Here is a 21230-nt window from a genome sequence, read left to right on the forward strand (position 1 = left end):
ACAGAGAGCTTCAGAGATTTATAGAAGCAACCTTCTCAAGTCTTCAGTTGAGTACTGATCAGTGCAGGCATGCGAGGAAACTACCTAAGGCTGGAAAAAGAATTGCCCAAAGTGAGCAGGCAGAACAATCCCCTTAGTTCACAGAGCCAGAAAGAATTTATTCATCATCAGCAGACTGACACTACAAAAAATATTAAAGGAAGTTCTTTAGGCGAAAGGAAAATGATACCAGATAAAAATCTGAATCTATACACAAAGGAATGAACATTTACCAAAATGGTAAATGTGGATAAACATAAATATTTTCTTATTTTAAATCATGCTGTTTAAAGTAAAATCAGTGGAAACAACAAAAGTAGAAATAACATGAATCATAACAGTAGCATAAAAGGCCAAGCTAGTAGAGGGGAAATGGAAAAGGAAGTATAAGACTCTTATACCATATGCGAAGTGATAAGTAAATAGTCTTTACTTTGCATGGTACTGTGTTGACTGAAACTCAGGCACATCAACACTGTGACCTTTATCGGCAAAGTAACTGTTACCAAAAAATCATGCAAAGTGAAAAGATTCTTATATGCATAAATTTTAGTAAACACAGTATTGTACAAAGTGAGAATGGTTGAAAATAAGATGTATATTATAAACCATAAAACAATCACTACAAAAATTTTTTAAAAGGCATACCTAATAAGCCTACAAATAAGATAAAATGGGATCATAAAAAATTATCCAAAATAAGGCAGGAAGCAGAGAATAGATGGTAGATTTAATTATAACCATACCAATAACTACATTAAATGTAAACGATCTAAACACCTGCACTAACAAGCAGAGATTTTCAGAATGGATTTTTAAAAAGCAAGAAACAAGAAATCCATGTTAAATATAAACACAAATAGATTAAAAATAAAAGGATGAAAAAATACACATTCTGATAACAATCAAAAGAAAACAGGAGTAGCTATATTAACATCAAACTTTGGGCAAAGCCTATTTCCAGAGATACCATCATAATGATAATGGGTCAATTCATTAAATGCATAACAATCCTAAATATTAATGTACCAAATAAAAGAGCTTCAAGATACTTCAAGGAAAAACTGATAGGACTTCAAGGAGAAAGCCAAATCTACAATTATCGTCAAGAGATGCCACCCTCTTTCTCTCTCTCACTAACTGACAGAGCAAGTATACAGAAAATCGAAAGGAAATAAGTGACGCAAACAACACTATCAACCAATCTGACTTAATACACCTAACAATAGCAGAATACACACTTTTCAAGTGTACACACAACATTTACCAGACAGACCATATCCTGGGTCAAAATTAAGGCTCCATAAATTTAAAAGGATTCAAATTATAGAAAGCATGTTCTCTAACCATATGAAATTAAATTAGAAATCAGTATCAGAAAGTTGTCTGGAAAACTCCCAAAATATTTGGACACAAAATAAGATACTTAAATTACTCTTGGGTCAAAGGTGAAATCAAAATGAAAATTAGCACCAATAAATTTCAAAACTTAAGAGGAAATGGCAAATTCCTTTAAAGACACAAACTACTGAAGCTCACTGAAGAAGAGTTATCTTATGTCTATCAAAGTAGTTTTGTAGTTAAAATACATGAGGTCTTCTCATTAACAGTTTTTCAGATGTACTGTGACTGGCTCATTTCTTTCATAAAGTTTTTTTTTTTTTTGAGATAGAGTCCCATTCTGTCACCCAGGCTGCAGTGTCATGGCACAATTCTGAGTTCAAGCAACCTCCACCTCCTGAGTTCGAGAAATTCTCCTGCCTCAGCCTCCCAAGTAGCTGGGATGCCACCACACCTGGCTAATTTTTATATTTTTACTAGAGATGGGGTTTCACCATGTTGGCCAGGCTGGTCTCAAACTCCTGACCTCAACTGATCCGCTGCCTTGGCCTCCCAAAGTGCTGGGATTACAGCCGTGAACCTCCACACCCAGCCTCTTTCATAAAGTATTTTTACTTTCCTCAAGTTTCTAATGTTTCTAAAGTTTCTCATTTTTCTGAAGTTTCTTATTTTCTGAAGTCTATTATTTTCTCAGTTTACTAGTCAAAACTGTATGAACAGTATGATCTCAACTATGGTAAAAAATAGTGCACAAAATAAGAAATCTGCTAGCTGATAGAGGCTAACTTTGGGTATTACAGACTGATTTGTCTCATTAAGTATCTTTTCTGTCATTTGTAATTTTTCTAAAGCCTACCACTTTCTAAGTTTACTATAATGAGCATTTATTATTTTTTGGTGGAAAAATATTTAAAAGTGGACCTCACACAGTAATGTAGATTTTTCTAAAATATTAAGGTCTCCTGTCATATTCCTATTACAGGTTGAGCATCCCTAATCTGAAAACCCAAAATCCAAAATGCTCCAAAATCCAAAACTTTCTTAGCAACAACAAGACACTCAAAGGAAATGCTCACAACAGCACTTCAGATTTCAGATGTCCAGATTAGGGATGTTCAGCCCATACATTATCTGCAAATATTCCAAAATCCGAAATCCAAAACACTTCTAGTCCCAAGTATTTAGGATACTCAATCTGTATGTTTTTCTTTATATTATTGCTTTTATTATTTATATTACTGCTGAATATCGATGGCAATTGTTTTAGAATTGCAATAGGTACAAAAAAAAAAGTGTCCATAATTAATCAGAACAGCATTGCTTCTTTCGATAATACAAGCCTTACTATGTACAAGCTATCTAAGAACGATATAAGAAAACAAGCAAAACTAATTTTACAGAGTCAGGTAAGAAAAAGAAAATGTTAACAGTGCCATATTTCAATAAATCTACGTATGGCAAATTAGATTCCATTTAATGAAATAAAAACTAAAATGTGAGAATTATCTTAAAAGTTTCATGTCACTGAATGGAATACTTCAGTATCTTTTTTTTTTTTTTTTTGAGACAGGGTCTCATTCTGTTGCGCACGCTGGGGTACAGTGGCACAATCATGACTCACTGCGCCTTGACCACCTGGGCTCAATCAATCCTCCTGCCTTAGCCTCGTGGGCAGCTGGGACTACAGGTGCATACCACCTTCCCCAGCTAGTTTTTTGTATTTTTTGTAGAGATGGGGTTTCATCATGTTGCCCACACAGGCGTGAGCCACCATGCCCAGCCAATAATATCTTCAATAATGAAAAGCTAATAAATTCTATTTGGTCTTCCCTACATTCTCTCTATGATATATAGTATAAAGCCAACCACAGCTACCCTTCTGGAGACATCTGGAATTTGTAACAACAATCCATCTTCAGAAGCTGGGGAGTTGTAGGGTAGATACTCTTCTACCTCTAGTGAAAGAGAAAGGCAAAGGAATCAGGTCAAATGAATTATGAAGCAAACAAAGCAGCAAAGATGGAAGATGGAGATACTCAGCTGCTCATAAAATAGTGCCGAATCTTGAGAAGTTCTAATTTTTCTGAAGGCTACTATTTTCTCAGTTTACTAGTCAAAACTGTATGAACAATATGATCACAACTATAATAAAAAATACTGCATAAAATAAAAAATCTGCTAGTTGATAATGGCTTTTTATAATTTCCCTGCTCTGCTTAGACTAGTTTTAGTTTCTTTTACTTGCAATCACGAAGTCTATCAAATATACAAAGCCTGCGTAGAAAAATAAAGTCCTAGAGAAAAAAAATTTACACAAAAGTCACAAAACTGAAAGAAGAGGAACTTTCAAAAAAGGATTTAGTAGTCAACAGTATCACATGCTACAAAAATGTAAAATAAGAAAACAGAGACTTAATCATATGAAGGTAACAAGGGCGTTTCAATAATTGAGGCAGAAAGCCAGATTGCAATGAGTTCAAAAATGAATGAGAAAATACGTTATGCAGATTTTAACATTTATGTAATATTAAAATTTTCATGCATATCATCCAAATAAAGTTTAATGTGACAGGTTCTAACAATCAAAATATTTAATATATTTTCACAGATAATAGTTATATCTTAAAGAATAATCTTAACAGAACACAAAATCCTTAGCTGCTCTGAAAGTAAGAATTTTTCTTTCCTATTTTTAAGTCCACCCAACCTCTACAGACTTTTTTTTCTTTCAGACAGGGTCTGGCTCAGTCGTCCAGGCTGGAGTGCGGTGGTGCCATCTCAGCATACTGCAGCCTCTGCCTCCCAAGCTCAAGTAAGCCTCCCACCTCAGCCTCCCAAGCAGCTGGGACCATAGGTATGCATCACCAATCCTGCCTAATTTTTTTATTTTTAGTAGAGACAAGGTTTCACCATGTCGCCCAGGCTGGTTTCAACCTCCTGAGCTCAAGTGATCTGCCCATCTTGGCCTCCCAAGGTGCTGAGATTACAGGCGTGAGCCACCACACCCAGCTGAGACCTATTTTTATTAAAATATTAACTCTTAAGTTGTACCTGCTGCTGATGTCTTCTAATCCTCACATTCAAAGTCACAGAATCTTCTAATAGCTAGTATCAAACTATAATAAATTTTAAAGATGCTTACTCACCTTGTAATCCTATGGAGGAGAAAAATTGTCCTTTTACTTTCAACAGTTATATCCCGACTAAGTTTCACAAGTCTCTCATATTTGTCATGCCTTGCATCAAGTTCCTGCTGAAATACTAAAAACACATTATTATGATCATAAGTATGTATATTCTATACTCAAAGCCTACCAAACAATATTTTTAAGATGTATGTTACATAGGCTGGGCATGGTGGCTCACGCCTGTAATCCCAACACTTTGGGGAGCCGCAGTGGGTGGATCACGAGGTCAAGAGATCAAGACCATCCTGGCCTATGCAGTGAAACCCTGTCTCTACTAAAAATAAAACAATTAGCTGGGCATGGTGGCACGTGCCTGTAGTCCCAGCTACTCAGGAGGCTGAGGCAGGAGAATCGCTTGAACCCCGGAGACAGAGGTTGCAGTGAGCGGAGATCGAGTCACTGCACTCCAGCCTGGCAACAGAGAAAGATTCCATCTCAAAAAAAGAAAAAAGAAAAAAAAAAAAAAGATGTCACAATGTAAATGCAGATGACTGCAGTCACCTGACTTCATTCAGAAGTAGAACACGATGGTAATGACACTAATTCTCAAAACACAAAAAGGTGAACATTATAAACAATCTCTAGCACCTACTTACTCCAGTGTTAATTGTCAAATATCCTAGATATACATCACTAACAGTGCTATAAAGTACCTCAAGAGGTCCACATAATGTTCACAGATTTCTAAACCTGTAAAACTATCTACTAATTATTTCTGTAAATGCCAACACCACAGAGCAGCTCACACACTCCTGAATCCTTGAAGATTTTCTAAAAATCTGTCAATTGTAATAAGGTAGCACATGTATATTAAAATGAACATGAAACCAATTTCTTAAAAGTGAATGCCACAGTATGTGAATTATATCTTAATTTTTTAAAAAGCTACCAAATTATGAATATCATATTTAAATATTAAGTAAAAATCTAGTTAGCCCATTTATTTTAGAAAGTACATAGTCTCAAATTCACTTTGTTTTACCACATAGTAATATTGCATACATAAGCATAATATACTTGAGAAATATTTTCAGAAAGATTAGTAAAGAGGAAAAATGACTAAAAATAGACAATCACTGAGTTAGTTTTGTTATAACTAGAGAACTAGATCATAAAGTAGTTCTGCAATCAACAGAAAGCTGTGGCAGAGTTCATCTGAAAATGATCAGTAAGAAACATCGAAATGTAATTAGGCTGGAAAAAAGTCAGCTGAAAATTGAGTTAGGATGTTAGAAATCTAGGAAAAGAACTGAAACTAGGAGAAAATGAAGAAGAGTTCCTGAGATCCATGAAAGGCTGAATACAGGCTGTGGTGTCCAATTCTTATATACTACCTTTGAAGACTCAACACTTCCACATAGAAATTAATCTTCAACCTGTCAAATTGTTATGGACACAAATCTCTCATAACATAATATTACATGAAAAAAAGATTTCCTCCCTACTTTCATACATCCTTTTCCTTACAGAACAAAACATTTTCACAATTCTAACATGTCTTGCCTTCAGGAAATTTTTCACACGTTTGCCTCCTTAAATGTCAGCACTTTGATTCCTTATACTGATTTCTCCTTACCCGTATTCTATCAGCACTTAATGCTGAATGGAATACTTTTATCTATATCTATTACATATAATTGCCAATCTGCTTACTTTTATGCTAACTTAAGTTTCATCTATTCTGCTTAATTTTAGTCTTGAATACTGAGACTCAAATAATTTTACCTCGGTAAACTTTTTACAGAAAGCCTAACTTGAGACTGCCAAACAAAACAGTGTTTTAAGTTTTTTAAAATAACAAAAAGCTTTCATCATAACACTATCAGATGTTTCAGCCTCAAAATTTTTTCCTTACTAAAATTCTTAACAATTAACAAAATAATTACTTTATTATTGTTTAAAAGACTACACCTAAAGTTTTGTGAATAATATACTTAGAGCAAAAGGTATTAAATAAATTTAACTGAAGAAAAACTGTTCACCTTTTCTAGAACACAAAGCTATATGTACAGAACGTTTTATATACCTAACATTTAATAAAACAGTACAACAACTTGGAGTCTACATAAAGATTACATTACCTATGGGAAAAATAACCTGCAGAATCTAGAATCTTTTCATAAATTCATGCCTCTTAACACACTAAACTGCCTCATGTCCTGCCCTTAGCTCGTGAGCCAGCCAGACTATGTCTTCTTGCTGGTCCCGATTCTAAGCTTGCACCTTTCTTGATGCCTCTATTTTTGCTACTGCCTCTCTAGAACACTATTCCCTCTCATCATCTCACATTTCACTTTCATCATTCAGATAGCATTCTGCTCAAGGACTGCTTAAGAATCACCTGTCTCCCTCCTCCCTTACTCTCCATTCCTTACCACGCTTCACTGATTTACATTTATCCTTTGCTAGCTAAAATTATATTGTTATTTATTTGTAAATGTGCTTGTTTCACCACTGTATCAGAGCACAGATCCATTGTCTAGCAGCATATGTTCATAAAACATTTCCTGATTGAACTGCTTGTTGAAGTCATAAGCAGTATAACATACTGGGTAAGAGCATGTGTTGTAGTTTGAGATAAACATACCAAGGGTATGCAATCTCCTGGGAACTAAGAAATTGTTGAAAAGGAACTGCAAATCCATGTGCCCAATAAGCACTGCCCCTAACATGGAATAATGTCTTATTATTTTGCTGCTTAGCTATTACTTTTTCAAATGTATGCTAATGCAGTTGGAATATAAATTACTCATAATAGTAATATAATTTTATAAAGCACTGTTGAATCTGTCTTATCAGCTTCATTACTGTCATCCAAATCTAAGTCACCTTACTATTACCTCTAAGTTACCTTACAAACACCTTACTGTACCCGAACTACAAAATAGTCTCTTGTCTGGTCTGCCTCTGCCCACCTTGCCTTTCTATAGCTGCCAGAGTGACATTTCCCAAAAATTTAGTTTTTAAGACTCTCTAATGACTCTGCATTATATTTTACAAACTCCAAACTCCTTATGAAGCCTTACATTACTTGGTCCCTTGCAATACCCCCCAAAAGAACAAATCATCATTTATGTAGTATTCCAGCCAGGGATGCATAATCTGAATCTAATCATAAGAAAATATTAATCAAATCCAAGTTGAGGAATGTTCTATTAAATGAGACCTATATTCTTCAATCAATATCATTGTCATGAAAGACAAAGACTGAGAAAATGTTCCAGATCACAGAAAACTAAAAAGAGACATTACAGTGTAACGTGATCCTGTTCTAGATTATTGGACTAGAGAGAAAAAAAGCTAGAAGGAACCTTATTGAGACAATTGCCAAAATAAGCACTGTAGATTAAAGTACTGTGACAGTGTTAAATCTCCTGAAATTAGTAACAATACTATAGTTATACATGAGAATAGTCTTCCTAGGAAACATTCTGAAGTATTCACAGGTAAAGGGGTACGATGAATGCAACTTGTTCTTAAATACTTCAGAATAAATGTATGTTTAGACATATAAATTTACATATAGAGAGAGAATAATAAAGCGAAAGTGGCAAAATGTTAAAAATTGGTCAATCTAAGTCAAGGCTATATAGAAGTTCTTTGTAGTATTTTTCCAACTGTATAAGTCTTCCAATTTTTTAAATAAATTTGAGGTTACTTCAAAATAAATTTAAAAAGAGACAGTATTTCTTTACTCAGATGATTCAACAACAGAATATTCATCTGATAACTCCTTTTAATGCAATTAGCTCAAACTTTGAGAGCAAAGTGGTTGCTCGGACATTAAAGATCCTGGGTTTAAGTTTGAGCTGAACAAACTATACTATCTCATGAAATTTTGTCTGGAAGCTAGTGATTCTCTAAGACTTTTTGGGCTGAGTGCAATGGCTCACGCCTATAATCCCAGCACTTTGGGAGGCTGAGGTGGGTGGATCACTTGAGGTCAAGAGCTCGAGAACAGCCTAGCCAATATATAGTGAAACCCCATGTGTACTAAAAATACAAAAATTAGCCAGGCATGGTGGCACAGGCCTGTAGTCCCAGCTACTTGGGAGGCTGAGGCAGGAGAATCACTTGAACCTGGGAGGCGGAGGCTGCAGTGAGCTGAGACTGCACCACCGCACGCCAGCCTGGGCGACAGAGTGAGAGTCCATTTAAAATCTCCTCTGACAGACCTGGAGCCTTTTATGTTAAACTTTTCCAAAACATTTGGTAAATCTTATGAAAGGAAAAAAAAGGGAAATGATTTTAATTTTCTTAGAATACAAATGGCTAGAAAGCAAAAACAGTCTGTACCTAAAAGTACTGTCTCTATATGTAAGAAAGCAACTATTATTCAGTTTATAAAAACGAAGAGAAAAAAATCATCTTATTTATTTTCTGAATTACTAAAAAATCAAAACTCTGAAGTAATTTAATCAATATGTGCGACCTTAGCATAATAGTATGGCCTCAACCTTGGTTTATACGACTCAGTCTCACAAATGGGAATACTATACAACGTTGTACAAAAATAACCGAGTAAACAAAGAGATTATTCACCAAAAATACAATTTTATTGTCATATTGAATATAATAATATATTAATAATATAAACATCTCCAAAAAAAGAAACTTGGACCTTTTTTTTCAAGTTTATTAAAATTTTTTTTCCTTGTTCTTTGTCTTCCTGCTTTTCCACCTTTACTGGGGTATAACTGACAATTAAAAATTATAGGGCCAGGCATGGCTGATTATGCCCGTAATCCCAACACTTTGGGAGGCCAAGGGGGTGAGATCACTTGAGCCCAGGAGTTCGAGACCAGCAGGGGCAACATAGTGAGACCCTGCCTCAACAAAAAAAATCTAAAAACTAGCCACACATGGTGGCACATGCCTGTAGTCCCAGCTACTTGGGAGGCTGAGGTGGGAGGATCACTTGAGCCCAAGAGGCTATGCTTGCAGTGAGCGAAGATCACACCACTGCACTTCAGCCTGGGCCAGGGTGAGGCGCTATCTCCGAAAAAAAAAAAAACAACTGCGTGTGGAGAGCGATATACAGATATATATATGTAGTATGTGACACTTTGATATAAACTGTGAAATGATTACCACTATCAAGCTAATTAAAATAGCTATCACATCACACAGTTAGCTTTTTTTTCCTTTTGAGTCAGGGTCTCCATTGCCCAGGCTAGAGTGCAGTGGCCCTAATCACAGCTCATCGCAGCCTCAAACTTCTGAGTTCAAGCAGTCCTCCTGCCCCAGCCCCTCCAGAGTAGCTAGGACTAAAAGCATACTACAGGTGCATGCCATCATGCCCAGTGAATTGTGGTAAAAACATTTAATCTACTTACTTGGCAAATTTCAAGTATAAACTTTCTGAATTTATCAAGCTCTATACATTGAAATACCCTTAAACCACTTAACTCTCTTAATAACGCCTTTATTTCCAAAGTCTTTTCACTGCACTGCCCCACATGTTGCCTGGCCTATAGGAAACACTCAATCATGTATACTGCATGAACTGAAAAAAAGAGAACTTAAACTATTAACTAAATTAGTAGCTGACAAGGACTTAAATATATCTAGTCTTTTATTACTAAGGTAATAATTAGGCCAGAATTAAGATAATCAATATGTATTATTTATTATGGCTACATTAATGACCACTGTAAGTCAGATACTATGAACATAAAGTTAGATAAGGTACAGTTCCTATCCTCAAGGAGCTCAGTCCTATATAAGGGACAGAGATGTAAACAAATAAAATGTAATCATGCTATTAACAAATATATGTAAAAAATGTAGGAAAGCAGAAACCACGTTTCTTGTTCACTACTAATACATGCTAGAACATAGCAGATACTCAATATTTCATGTTGGTCACCAAGTCGGCTTCAGAGAAAAATCAGAACGGGTTCACAGGAAAGAAGCTACTTGACCTAGGTCTTAAAGAAAACTGTAGTTCAGGCCAGGCGCGGTGGCTCATGCCTGTAATCCCAGCACTTTGGGAGGCCTGAGGCAGGCAGACTGCTTGAGATCAGGAGTTCAAGACCAGCCTAAGCAACGTGGCAAAACCTTGTCTCTACAAAAAAAATTTTTTTTAATTAGCCAGGCATGAGACAGAGTGAGGCTCTGTCTCAAAAAAAAAAAAAAAGAAAAGAAAATTGTAGTTCAGCAGACAGGTAATGAGGACACCACCTTAGAAGCAACTCCACCTTCTTTTTCTTTTTTTTGAGATGGAGTCTCACTCTGTCGCCGGGTCTGTAGTGCAATGGCGCGATCTCGGCTCACTGCAACCTTGGTGTTTCCAGTTCAAGCGACTCTACTGCCTCAGCCTCCCAAGTAGCTGGGACTACAGGCGCCCGCCACCACGCCCGGCTAATTTTTTGTATTTTTAGTAGAGACATGGTTTCACCATGTTGGCCAGGCTGGTCTCAAACTCATGACCTCGTGATTCACCTGCCTCGGCCTCCCAAAGTGCTGGGATTACAGGCGTGAGCCACCACGCCCAGCCGCAACTCCACCTTCTGTATCCGTATGCTCTTTATTCAATTACAGCCAGCTGTCTTAAACTTCTGAAGATCACAGTAGATACTGTGGTGGTTTTAAAATATATCCACAAAACACCTGAGACTCCTTCCTCCAAAGGGTAGGACATAATTTCCTTCCCCTTCAACGTGAGACAGTTTTTAAAACTGCCTCCCTTCTAATAAATAAAATGTGACAAAAATGACAGTGTCTGATGTTTAAGATTAGGACATAAGGAAATTGTGGTTTCCTCCTTGCACTCTCTCTGAAGGAGACCAGATGCCACACCAAAGGACACCCAAGCAGCACAAGTTCATGTGGACAGGAAAAGAGAGCTGGTTGCAGGCAAAAGGCCTGAACTATCAACAGCTGTGGATCCTTCAGCCCCAATCAAGGTTTCAGGTGATTGCAAATTGGAATCAACCAGCTAAGCCCTTCCCAGATTCCTTAATCACAGAAATGTAAGGTACAGGATAGTGGATAAGAGGGGGACAAAAGGAAGAGAACTTTGTTTTACGTTTGTTTTGAAATGAGGAATAACTTGTCCAAGTTAATATGCTGAGAAAAGGGGACTGTGAAAATTTGTGTATATAGATACACAAGATTTACTAATAGATACAAGCTCCCATTCTGTGCAAAGTGTTACAGTTAAAACAAAGACACCATCCCTGTCTTCCAAGCCTAGCAGAGGATACACACTAAATGAAAATATATTTTAGCATATAACAGATAAATAAATATTATCAGGTACACAACTCGAGTATGTGACATGTCTAATATTAATTAGCTAATGTTCACTGTTTCTTGTGTTTAAGTCATGTTTACCTGATTACTAATATTAACATTTCTCTTAATGGGACATAAAAGTAAAGGCCTTTGTAATCCAGACTTTCAGGGTAGTTCTAGCACCATCACAAAACTTTCAGCTAAAGTTTCACATCTAAATTCTTAGGGACTGTTTTCTTGCGCATAACCATGGCTAAATAATTTTGTTTTCTCCCCTTCATCAACTTACATTGCAGAGAACTTACATTTAAAGGCCAACATCACGGGTGAAGATGAATTAACATCCTTCCCTTCTCTTCTTTGGTTATGTGGGAAATTGTCATGCTTCCTTTTCCTGAACCCTCCTGATCCTTATACAGAGAAGAAAAAAAGTTAGAGAGGGATCTTCCATCCCCAAGAGTTTGCAAAACAGAACATAGGCAAACCTCCTCCTTGCTTTAAAACCAGACACGCACAGGGCCCTCGCCTTAGAGGCTTTCTCTGCAGACTGACAGAGACGCTGCCCAGGCCTTTCCATGCAAACCATCCAAGCTTCCACCAACTGGTGCTATGATCTGACATTACAGTAATTACTCAACTAGAATAAAATCACACCTCAAAGATTTAATTAAAAAGGAGGTGTAAACAGGGCCAGTCTGGCCGGGGAGAGAACCAGAGCTGCCGCCTCCGAGTCTGCAAGGCACGAAGGCATCCTTCAAGAGTGAAAAGGGGAAAACTGCATAGAAAGACTGGAGAACCTCCCCCTCTGAATACATAACGCCCCGTGTTGTTGAGGATGCCACCTTCTTTGTTGCTCATGTCGTCACAGCCTACGGTGAGACGAGCGGAGACTGAAGGACCAGGAGCCAGAGGAGTGCGCGAGGTACAGGCCAAGCGAGCCTGGGAAAACAGCCGGCGGAAGAACGCTCCGCAGCCGGGCGACTACAAGGCAGTGGCCGGAAGTCTCCCGTCGCGTACTTCCGGCCTGCGTCCGGTAGGAGCGGAGGGAGACCGCTGCTGCTGGCTCCGCGCCCCGCGTGGTCCAGGGACGCCCTCGACTGTGTATTATCGCGGCCGCCCTCTGCTATGCCTGAAGACAAAAACTACTCTACACGACACAGAGCATGTACTGTTAATAAAAAGACGATGCGTCCTCCTGGAACTGAGATCTGTGTGATCGTGGGAAAGCGACGTAAAAAAAGTACGTAATTTTTTTATGAAGGCACCTTCGGGACACCTTACTCTTCCCTCAGCGGGGGCCCAGCTTTTCGCGCGGTGCATCGTGGGGGTTGTAGTTCGTCCGCGGGAGCAGGCCCTGTAGTGCCCCGGGCCAGGGTTGGAGAAAGAAGGGAGGCCTCCCTGGAGCTCCCTCGGAGCACGTGGGAAGGTTTTTTTCAGGATCCAGGCAAAACCTTACACAGCTAGGAGTTTTTTAACTTTCCATTCCTGGCAGTGAGGCCAGGAGCTTTAAGTGATGGAAATGAGAATCGATCAGTGGATGGTGTTGGTACTGTTTTCATGAAGATCAAGCCTGCCCTTCGGGTCTCCCTCCTCCCCATTGGCTCTCAGGAGCCAGACAGCCTGTGTTCAGTTTGCCTCCCAGAGTGGTTGTGTGACCTTGATGAAGCATGCAATTTCTCTGCCTCAGTTTCCTTATCTGTAACATAAGGATAGAATACCTGCCTTGTAGGGTTATTTGAGGATGAAAGGAGTTAAGGCTCACGAAGATGCTCTTTCACATATAACTGCTCAATTAAATATTAAATATCATACTCCTCTCCCACACAAACAAAATGAAAAGATAATAGCAGGTGTATTCCACTAAACTGTGGGCCTCCCATTATGGGCAGGTACTGCCATATCTAGACTTTGTTCCCCAGCTAGCCCCAGTGCTTTTCAGCGCCGTGGTCCGGCCCCATGTAAGCCTCCGTCAACGTTTGTTGAAGAATCACGTTCCTGGTGTGTCCAGAATTGGTGGGTTCTCGGTCTCACTGATTTCAAGAATGAAGCCGCAGACCCTTGCGGTGAGGGTTATAGTTCTTAAAGATGGTGTGTCTCAAGTTTGTTCCTTCAGACATTCAGATGTGTCTGGAGCTTCTTCCTTCTGGTGAGTTCGTGGTCTCACTGACTTCAGGAGTGAAGCTGCAGACCTTCGTTTGCCGTGGGTGTTACAGCTCATGAGGCAGCATGAATCCAAAAAGCAACAACAAGATTTCATTGCAAAGAGAGAAAAAACAAAGCTTCCACAAGACAGAAGAGAACCTCACCGGGCAGCCTGCTTTTATTCCCTTATCTGACCCCACCCACATCCTGCTGATTGGTCCATTTTACAGAGAGCTGATTGGTCCATTTTGACAGAGTGCTGATTGGTGCATTTACAATCCTGCATTTACAATCCTCTAGCTAGACAGAAAAGTTCTCCAAGTCCCCTCTAGGTTAGTTAGATACAGAGTACCAATTGGTGTATTTACAAACCTTGAGCTAGAGGCAGAGTGCTGATTGGTGTGTTTTCGATCCCTCAGCTAGACATAAAAGTTCCCCAAGTCCCCACCAGCCCAGCTGACTTCACCCAGTGGATCCTGCACCAGGGCTGCAGGCAGAGCTGCCCGCCAGTCATGAGCAACACCTGCTCTCCTCAGCCCTTGGGCAGTCCATGGGGCTGGGCGCCATGGAGCAGGGGGTGGCGCCCATCCGGGAGGCTGGGGCCGCAGGGGAGACCGCGGCGGAGGGGGAGCCTGGGCATGGCGGGCTGCAGGTCCTGAGCCCTGCCCCGCAGGGAGGCAGCTGAGGCCCGTTGAGAATTTGAGCGCAGCGCCCGGGGTGCTGGGAAACCAGGCACAACCTCCGCAGCTGCTGTTCTGGGTGCTGAGCCCCTCACTGCCCTAAGCTCGCGCCCACCAGAACTTCCGCTGGCCTGTGAGCAGCCCCAGTTTCTGCCCGCGCCTCTCCACATCTCCCGGCAAGCAGAGGGAGCCGGCTCTGCCAGCCCAGAGAGGGGTTCCCACAGTGCAGTGGCAGGTTGAAAGGCTTTTCAAGCACCACCAGAGTGGATGCCCAGACCGAGAAGGTGCCAAGAGCGAGGGCTGCTAGCATGTTGTCACCTTTCACTGGCGTCAGGACGGGTAACTAGGTGGCAATTCAGCACCGTCTAGAGAGAAACTTAGGCCAAGGCTTGGTAAGTGGGATACCCTAGGCCTAGTAGAGAAAACACAAGTACGTTTTAAGCTTTCTCTAAATAACCTCTATATTGTAGTCATGTGTTGTATACAGTCTTTTCTCCTTGTTAATTTAGGAACAAAGGAACAGTAAATGAAATAACTTGGCTAGAATATGGCAGTAACTACAAGGCACGTTCTGCTCTGGCACGAAGGTAACCACCACTCATACCTCTGCAGCTCTGGGAATACGTGAATTAACTAAGCAGATTCCTTGAGGATAAAGTAGGCTCCTGGGGACCTTGCTTGTTGGGCTACTTGCTTTGTGGATGTTGAACAAATAATTGTCATGAATTTGAGTGACGTCTCATCTACCAGTGGTCCCCCTACTCTGATTAGAAATGACTTGATCATGCCAAAAAGAAAAAAGACAGCTCTGATACAAATCTAGCCATTTTAATAGGACTCCCTCTAGATCCAAGGAAGCCAGTACTTATGAACATTTTCAGAGTCAATACTTACTTTACCGTACCATAGTTGAGGAAAAGGGTATTTTTCCTAACTCTCCTGGAGTAGCACATCCCAAGATCTCAACTTTCCAAAGCCTGGATCAACTATATTTCTTTTCTTTCTCCAGCCACTACTGCCCTAGCCTGTTCAACTACAGCTATGTTACCTGAACTGCTTTCCACTCTTTCCCATAAATATGATGATTAGAACACTACGTTTCATAACCTATAATGACTTCTGAAAGTATTTAAAGGAGGTGAATCCCAGGAGCACTTTCCCAACACTTATTTGCATATGCATTTACCCCAGGCTTCCCCAGGTGTCCCAACTTGTAGCTACTCATTTGTCAGGAAATAGATTTCAATGTCCGTAACAACCTGCATCCCTACTCTGTCTCCTTGTTTTATTGCTTCAGATGAAAACACATAGTTTTGGTACTTGGCAAAACAGTTTTTTGTTTGTTTTTTAAAGGAAGACTACCACCCCAAGTCAGGGAGAGGAAGGTAAAGATTTTTAGTAAGATCTTATCTCTGATGTTGATTTTACTTGCCTTTTTTTTTTTTTTTTTTAAACACAGTTTCACTCTGTCATCCAGGCTGCAGTCCACGGCTCACTCACTACAACCTCGACCTCCTCGGGCTCCAGTGATCCTCCCACCTCAGCCTCGCAGGTTGTTGGGACTACAGGCGCATGCTACTATGCATGGCTAATTTTTTTTTCTCTATTTTGTGGAGACAGGGTTTCGCCATGTTGCCCAGGCTGGTCTCAAACTCCTGGGCTCAAGTGATCCACCTGCCTAGGCCTCCCAAAGTGCTGGGATTACAGTGAGCCACTGTGCCTGGCCTCCAGTTGCATTCTAATTGCCTATATTTGACTCTGAATGAAGCTCTAAGCCTTTCAATTGCATGGTTGTTATTCAGTTCATAAATCCTCTCATTGGTCACCGTTAGATTAAGAGAAAAATTGCATATCAAAACTGGTTTGGGAGGCCAAGGCAGGTGGATCATTTGAGGCCAGGAGTTTGAGACCAGCCTGGCCAACATGGTGAAACACTCTCCTAAAAAATACAAAAATTATCTGGGTGTGGTGGCATGTGCCTGTAATCCCCAGAGGCTGAGGCAGGAGAATCACTAGAACCCAGAGGGTGGAGGTTGCAGTAAACCCAGATAGCGCCACTGACCTCCAGCCTGGGCCACGGAGCAAGACTTCACCGCAAAAAAAAAAAAAAAAAAAAAACTGGTTTTGGATATTGAAAGAAAATCATATAATCGAGTAAAGAGAAGAAGATAATTAAGAGATTATCTGTTTCAGCATTTCCCTTATTTAGTTATTACATAAATAACTAAATCCTGGGGTAGAAGAGATCATGGGGAATTGTAAGAAGCTGGAGTTTCTGTTTTTTAAAAGATAACCATAATATTTTAAAGATATCTATGGGATCCAGAGTGGTATTGTGAAGTGTACACATTACCTTTATGGTGAATAAATTCAAAGATTTATTTTTCAAGCAATGCTAGGATATAGTAGGAGAAAATGATGTTCCGGTTTTATAACACAAGAGAGAGAAGCAGATATTAAAGAAGAGTGATGGGTAAAACCACAATGAGATATCACTTCAAATCCACTAGGATGACTATATTTAAAAAGAAGAGAGAAAATAATAATTGGTGAATATATGAAGAATTGGAACCCTGATCAATTGCTGGTAGGAATGTAAAATGGTACAGTCACTATAGAAGACAATTTGGCAGTTCCTCAAAGAGTTGGACGTAGAATTACCATATGACCCAGCAATTCCACTGTTAACTATTTACCTTGAACACAAATGTTCATAGCAGCACTACTCACAATAACCAAAAAGTAGAAATAACCCAAATGTCTATCAGTAGATAAATGGATAAATAAAATGATATATCATTTGGCAATAAAAAGGAATGAAATACTATTTATGCTGCAACGTGGATGAAACTTGAAAACATTATGCAGAGTGAAAGGAGACAGTCACAAAAGACCGCTTATTATATGATTCCATTTAATACAAAGTGTCCAAAATAGGCAAATCTATAGATAGAAAGTAGATTCAACTAGTAGTTGCCTAGGGCTAGGGGTCATGGAACAGTGAGGTAGAGGGGTGACAGCTAAAGGATGTGGGGTTTCTTTGTGAGGAGACGGAAATGTTCTAAAATTGACTAGGGTGATGGTTTCACCTATTTGTGAATATACTAAAAAGTATTGAATCAGTTAGTTTAAATGATGAGTTACATGTGAATTATATTTCAGTGAAGCTATTAGAATAAATTTTTTAAAGTGTTGGGAAACATTCCTTTCAAGTCTTGTAAATATATTGTAAATATATGTAAAGTTACTATATACATGTAAATATATAGATAATTCAGTGTTATTAAGGAAAAGCATTAAACAATATGGCTTAAGTTTATTTTATTTTATTTTGTATTTATTTTGAGATGGAGTCTCGCTCTGTTGCCCAGGCTGGAGTGCAATGGCACCATCTTGGCTCACTGCAACCTCTGCTCCCCGGGTTCAAGCAATTCTTCTGCCTCAGCCTCCTGAGTAGCTGGGATTACAGGCATGTGCCACCATGCCCAGCTACTTTTTTGTGTGTGTGTATTTTTAGTAGAGACGGCGTTTCACCATGTTGGTCAGGCTGGTCTCGAACTCCTGACCTTGTGATCCACCCACCTTGGCCTCCCAAAGTGCTGGGATTACAGGCATGAGCTACTGCGCCTGGCCAGCTTGTTTATTTTTAATACTCCATAATAAAAAAGTATATAAGTACTTTATAGGTTTAACAATATTTCAACAAATATTTCTGTGCCTGGTTTATGACTGACAATGTGATTGGTGCCATACAGGATGCAAACAGTGACTATCTCTACTTCTCCCATTCTTCTTGATCTATCTCTAATCAGGCTTTCACCCCATCGCTTCTCAGAAACTGCTCTTGTCAAAATCTAGGGATTTTGCAATGACTTCCGCATTGCTAAATCTGATCGTCAATTCTTACTCCTCATCTCACTTGACCCTGAAGCAGCATTTAAAACAACTGTCATTCCCTGTGTCTAGAAACCACATTCTCTTGACTCTCCTTCTATAATACCTGAGTAGCCACTTCTTCCCAGTCTTTTATGGTTTCTCTTCACCTCCCCAAACACTGAATTGCTCCAGAAGTCCTCCTCTCTTCTCTGTTACACTTATACTGCCTTGTTGATCCCATTCTTATGGTTTTAAATGCCATCTATAATCTGACAATTCCCCCACTTTATATCTTCAGTTCAGAGAACTCATGTATCCAGTCCAAACTCATATCAAATTACCTATTTACTATATTCTCTCTTTTTTTTTTTTTGAGACGGAGTCTCACTCTGTCGCCCAGGCTGGAGTGCAGTGGCGTGATCTCGGCTCACCTCCCAAGTTCACACCATTCTCCTGCCTCAGCCTCCTGAGTAGCTGGGACTACAGGTGCCCACCACGATGCCGGGCTAATTTTTTTGTATTTTTTAGTAGAGACAGGGTTTCACCGTGTTAGTCAGGATGGTCTCGATCTCCTCACCTCGTGATCCACCCACCTTGGCCTCCCAAAGTGCTGGGATTACAGGTGTGTGCCACCGCGCCTGGCCTATATTCTCTTGAGTGTCTAACATGCTTCTCAAAATTAACATGTCTAAAACTGAACCTAACCATCTTCCAATACCTACTTCTTCAGCAGTGTTCCCTATTTCAGTTAATTTATATTCTTCCAGCAAATCAGACTAAACACTAGAGTCATCTTTGACTCCTCTCTTTCCTATTCCATATCCTATTTTCTATGGACTGAATTGTGACCACCCTCCCGCACAAATTCATGTTGAAGCCTAACCCTTAGTGTGACTATATTTGGAGACAGGGGTTTTAGGAGATAAGTAAGGTTAAATGAGGTCATAAGAGTGGTGTTTTGATCTATTAGGATTGGATTGGTGGCCTTATAAGAAAAGATCTCTTTCTCTGTCCGTGCACCAAGGAAAGGTTTGATCCATTAGGAATGGTGGCCTCATAAGAAAAGATCTCTTTCTCTTTCCATACACCAAGGAAAGGCTATTTGAAGACAGAGCAAGAAGGTGGTTATCTACAAGCCAGGAAGAGAGTCCTCACCAAAACACAACCATGCTGGTACCCTGATCTTCAACTTCCAGTCTTGAGCTGTTGAGAAAATAAACTTTTATTGTTTAAGCCACCCAGCCTATGGTATTTTGTTATGGCAGCCTGAGCAGACTAAGATACTTTTTATTACCAAAATCCTTTTGGATCTACCTTAAAAACATATTCATATTACAACCAGTCTCCCCAAATTCTGTTAGTCCTTTAACTCAAGTTACTATCATCTCTCACTTGAAATAGAGCAATAGCCTCCTAACTATATACAGATGTCAATCCTCCTCATTGAGATGCAGTCCATTTCCTCCCTTGAAACTGGGCTGGCCTTTTGACTTGCTTTGACCAATAGAATTTGAAGAAATGATTCTGAGCCAGTTCCAGGCCTAGCCCTTAAGGAGACTTGACACTTTCTACTTTAGCTCTCTTGGATCTTTGAGCCACCACATGAGGAGTCTGATTACCCATTCACAAGTGAAGCCTAAACAGCCCCTGTTCCTTCCAGACAACCCACCTGAGGCACCAGACACATGAGTGAAGCCATCTTGGACATCCCAGTCACAGCCAAACTCACTCCTGAGTGCATCTGCATGATGAACCCAGCAATCCCCACCATGGAGCAAAGGATCCATCTAGCCAACCCAAAGAATCATGAAAAATAATAAATTGTTTTAAAGTTCTTCAGTTTTGGGATGGCTTGTTATGCAATAATACATAATTGATACACTGGTCTCCCACTTTCAAGTTTGATTAACTTTCAGCTATTTTTCCACATAGCAGGCAGAGTGATTCCATTAAAACATACATCAGATAATGTCACTGCACTAAGTAAACTCTACAAGGACTCTCATCTCCCTCAGAGTAAAGGTCACAGTTGTTACAAGGCCCTACGTAATGTGGCCCTCACCACCACTCCATTACCTTTTTCTTATCTACTATTTGCTAACTTCGCTTTGTCATCTTTTCTGTTCTGAAACAGGCTAGGCATGGTCCTGCCTCAAGGCCTTTGCACCATCTACTCTGTCTGCGTGGATTGTTCTTCCCACAGATTTCTTGCTCCCTTCTTCCTTCATGAAGAAATGTCATGAAATGTCCTTCCTTCATGAAATGTCACTTTCTCATTGAGGCCTTCTGTAGTACCCCAAATAATGGCCCCCAAAGATGTCCACATCCTTATCCCCAGAACCTGTGAATGTGTTATCTTAATGGCAAAAGTGACTTTGCAAATGTGATTATATTTAAGGATCTTAAGGTGGAGATTATCCTGGATTATCCAGGAGGGCCCAATGTAATCACAAGGCTCCTTACAAGTGAAAGGGGGAGACAAGAGAGAGAAGGAGATGTCATAATGAAAACAGATCCAAGTGATGAGATTGCTGGCTGGGGTGGAGGTGGAGGGGGTACAATCCAAGGAATGCAAGAAGCCTCTAAAAGCTAGGAAATGTCAGGACACAGATCCTCCCCTAGAACCTCAGGAAGAAACCCAGGTTTACGGACGCCGATTTAAACCCAATAAGTCCCTTTTCTGACTGCTGACCTCCAAAATTGTAAGATAATAAATTTGTGTTAC

The 21230-nt window shown here is 39.8% G+C and overlaps 1 protein-coding gene and 1 long non-coding RNA gene across 2 annotated transcripts in view; one reads left to right on the plus strand and one right to left on the minus strand.

The window, feature by feature from the left end:
- Positions 1-12919, minus strand: part of TSNAX (translin associated factor X) — a 38980-nt gene extending 26061 nt beyond the window's left edge. Inside the window, exons 1-3 of the mRNA XM_017885615.1 lie at positions 12650-12919; positions 12113-12217; positions 4527-4641 (exon numbers count right to left, since the gene is read on the minus strand). Of these exons, the coding sequence (XP_017741104.1) occupies positions 4527-4641; positions 12113-12217; positions 12650-12665 (236 nt within the window). The 5' untranslated portion in view covers positions 12666-12919. The remainder of the gene's footprint in view (positions 1-4526; positions 4642-12112; positions 12218-12649) is intronic.
- LOC108537859 (uncharacterized) lies at positions 12899-19734 on the plus strand. Its single transcript, XR_001887934.1, has 3 exons — positions 12899-13047; positions 15139-15216; positions 19598-19734. It is a non-coding gene; the product is annotated as an uncharacterized LOC108537859 (long non-coding RNA).
- Positions 19735-21230: the final 1496 nt, after the last annotated feature.

This window comes from Rhinopithecus bieti, unplaced genomic scaffold, assembly GCF_001698545.2.
Source record: "Rhinopithecus bieti isolate Rb0 unplaced genomic scaffold, ASM169854v2 scaffold_14839, whole genome shotgun sequence".
In the NCBI taxonomy this organism is placed as follows: domain Eukaryota; kingdom Metazoa; phylum Chordata; class Mammalia; order Primates; family Cercopithecidae; genus Rhinopithecus; species Rhinopithecus bieti.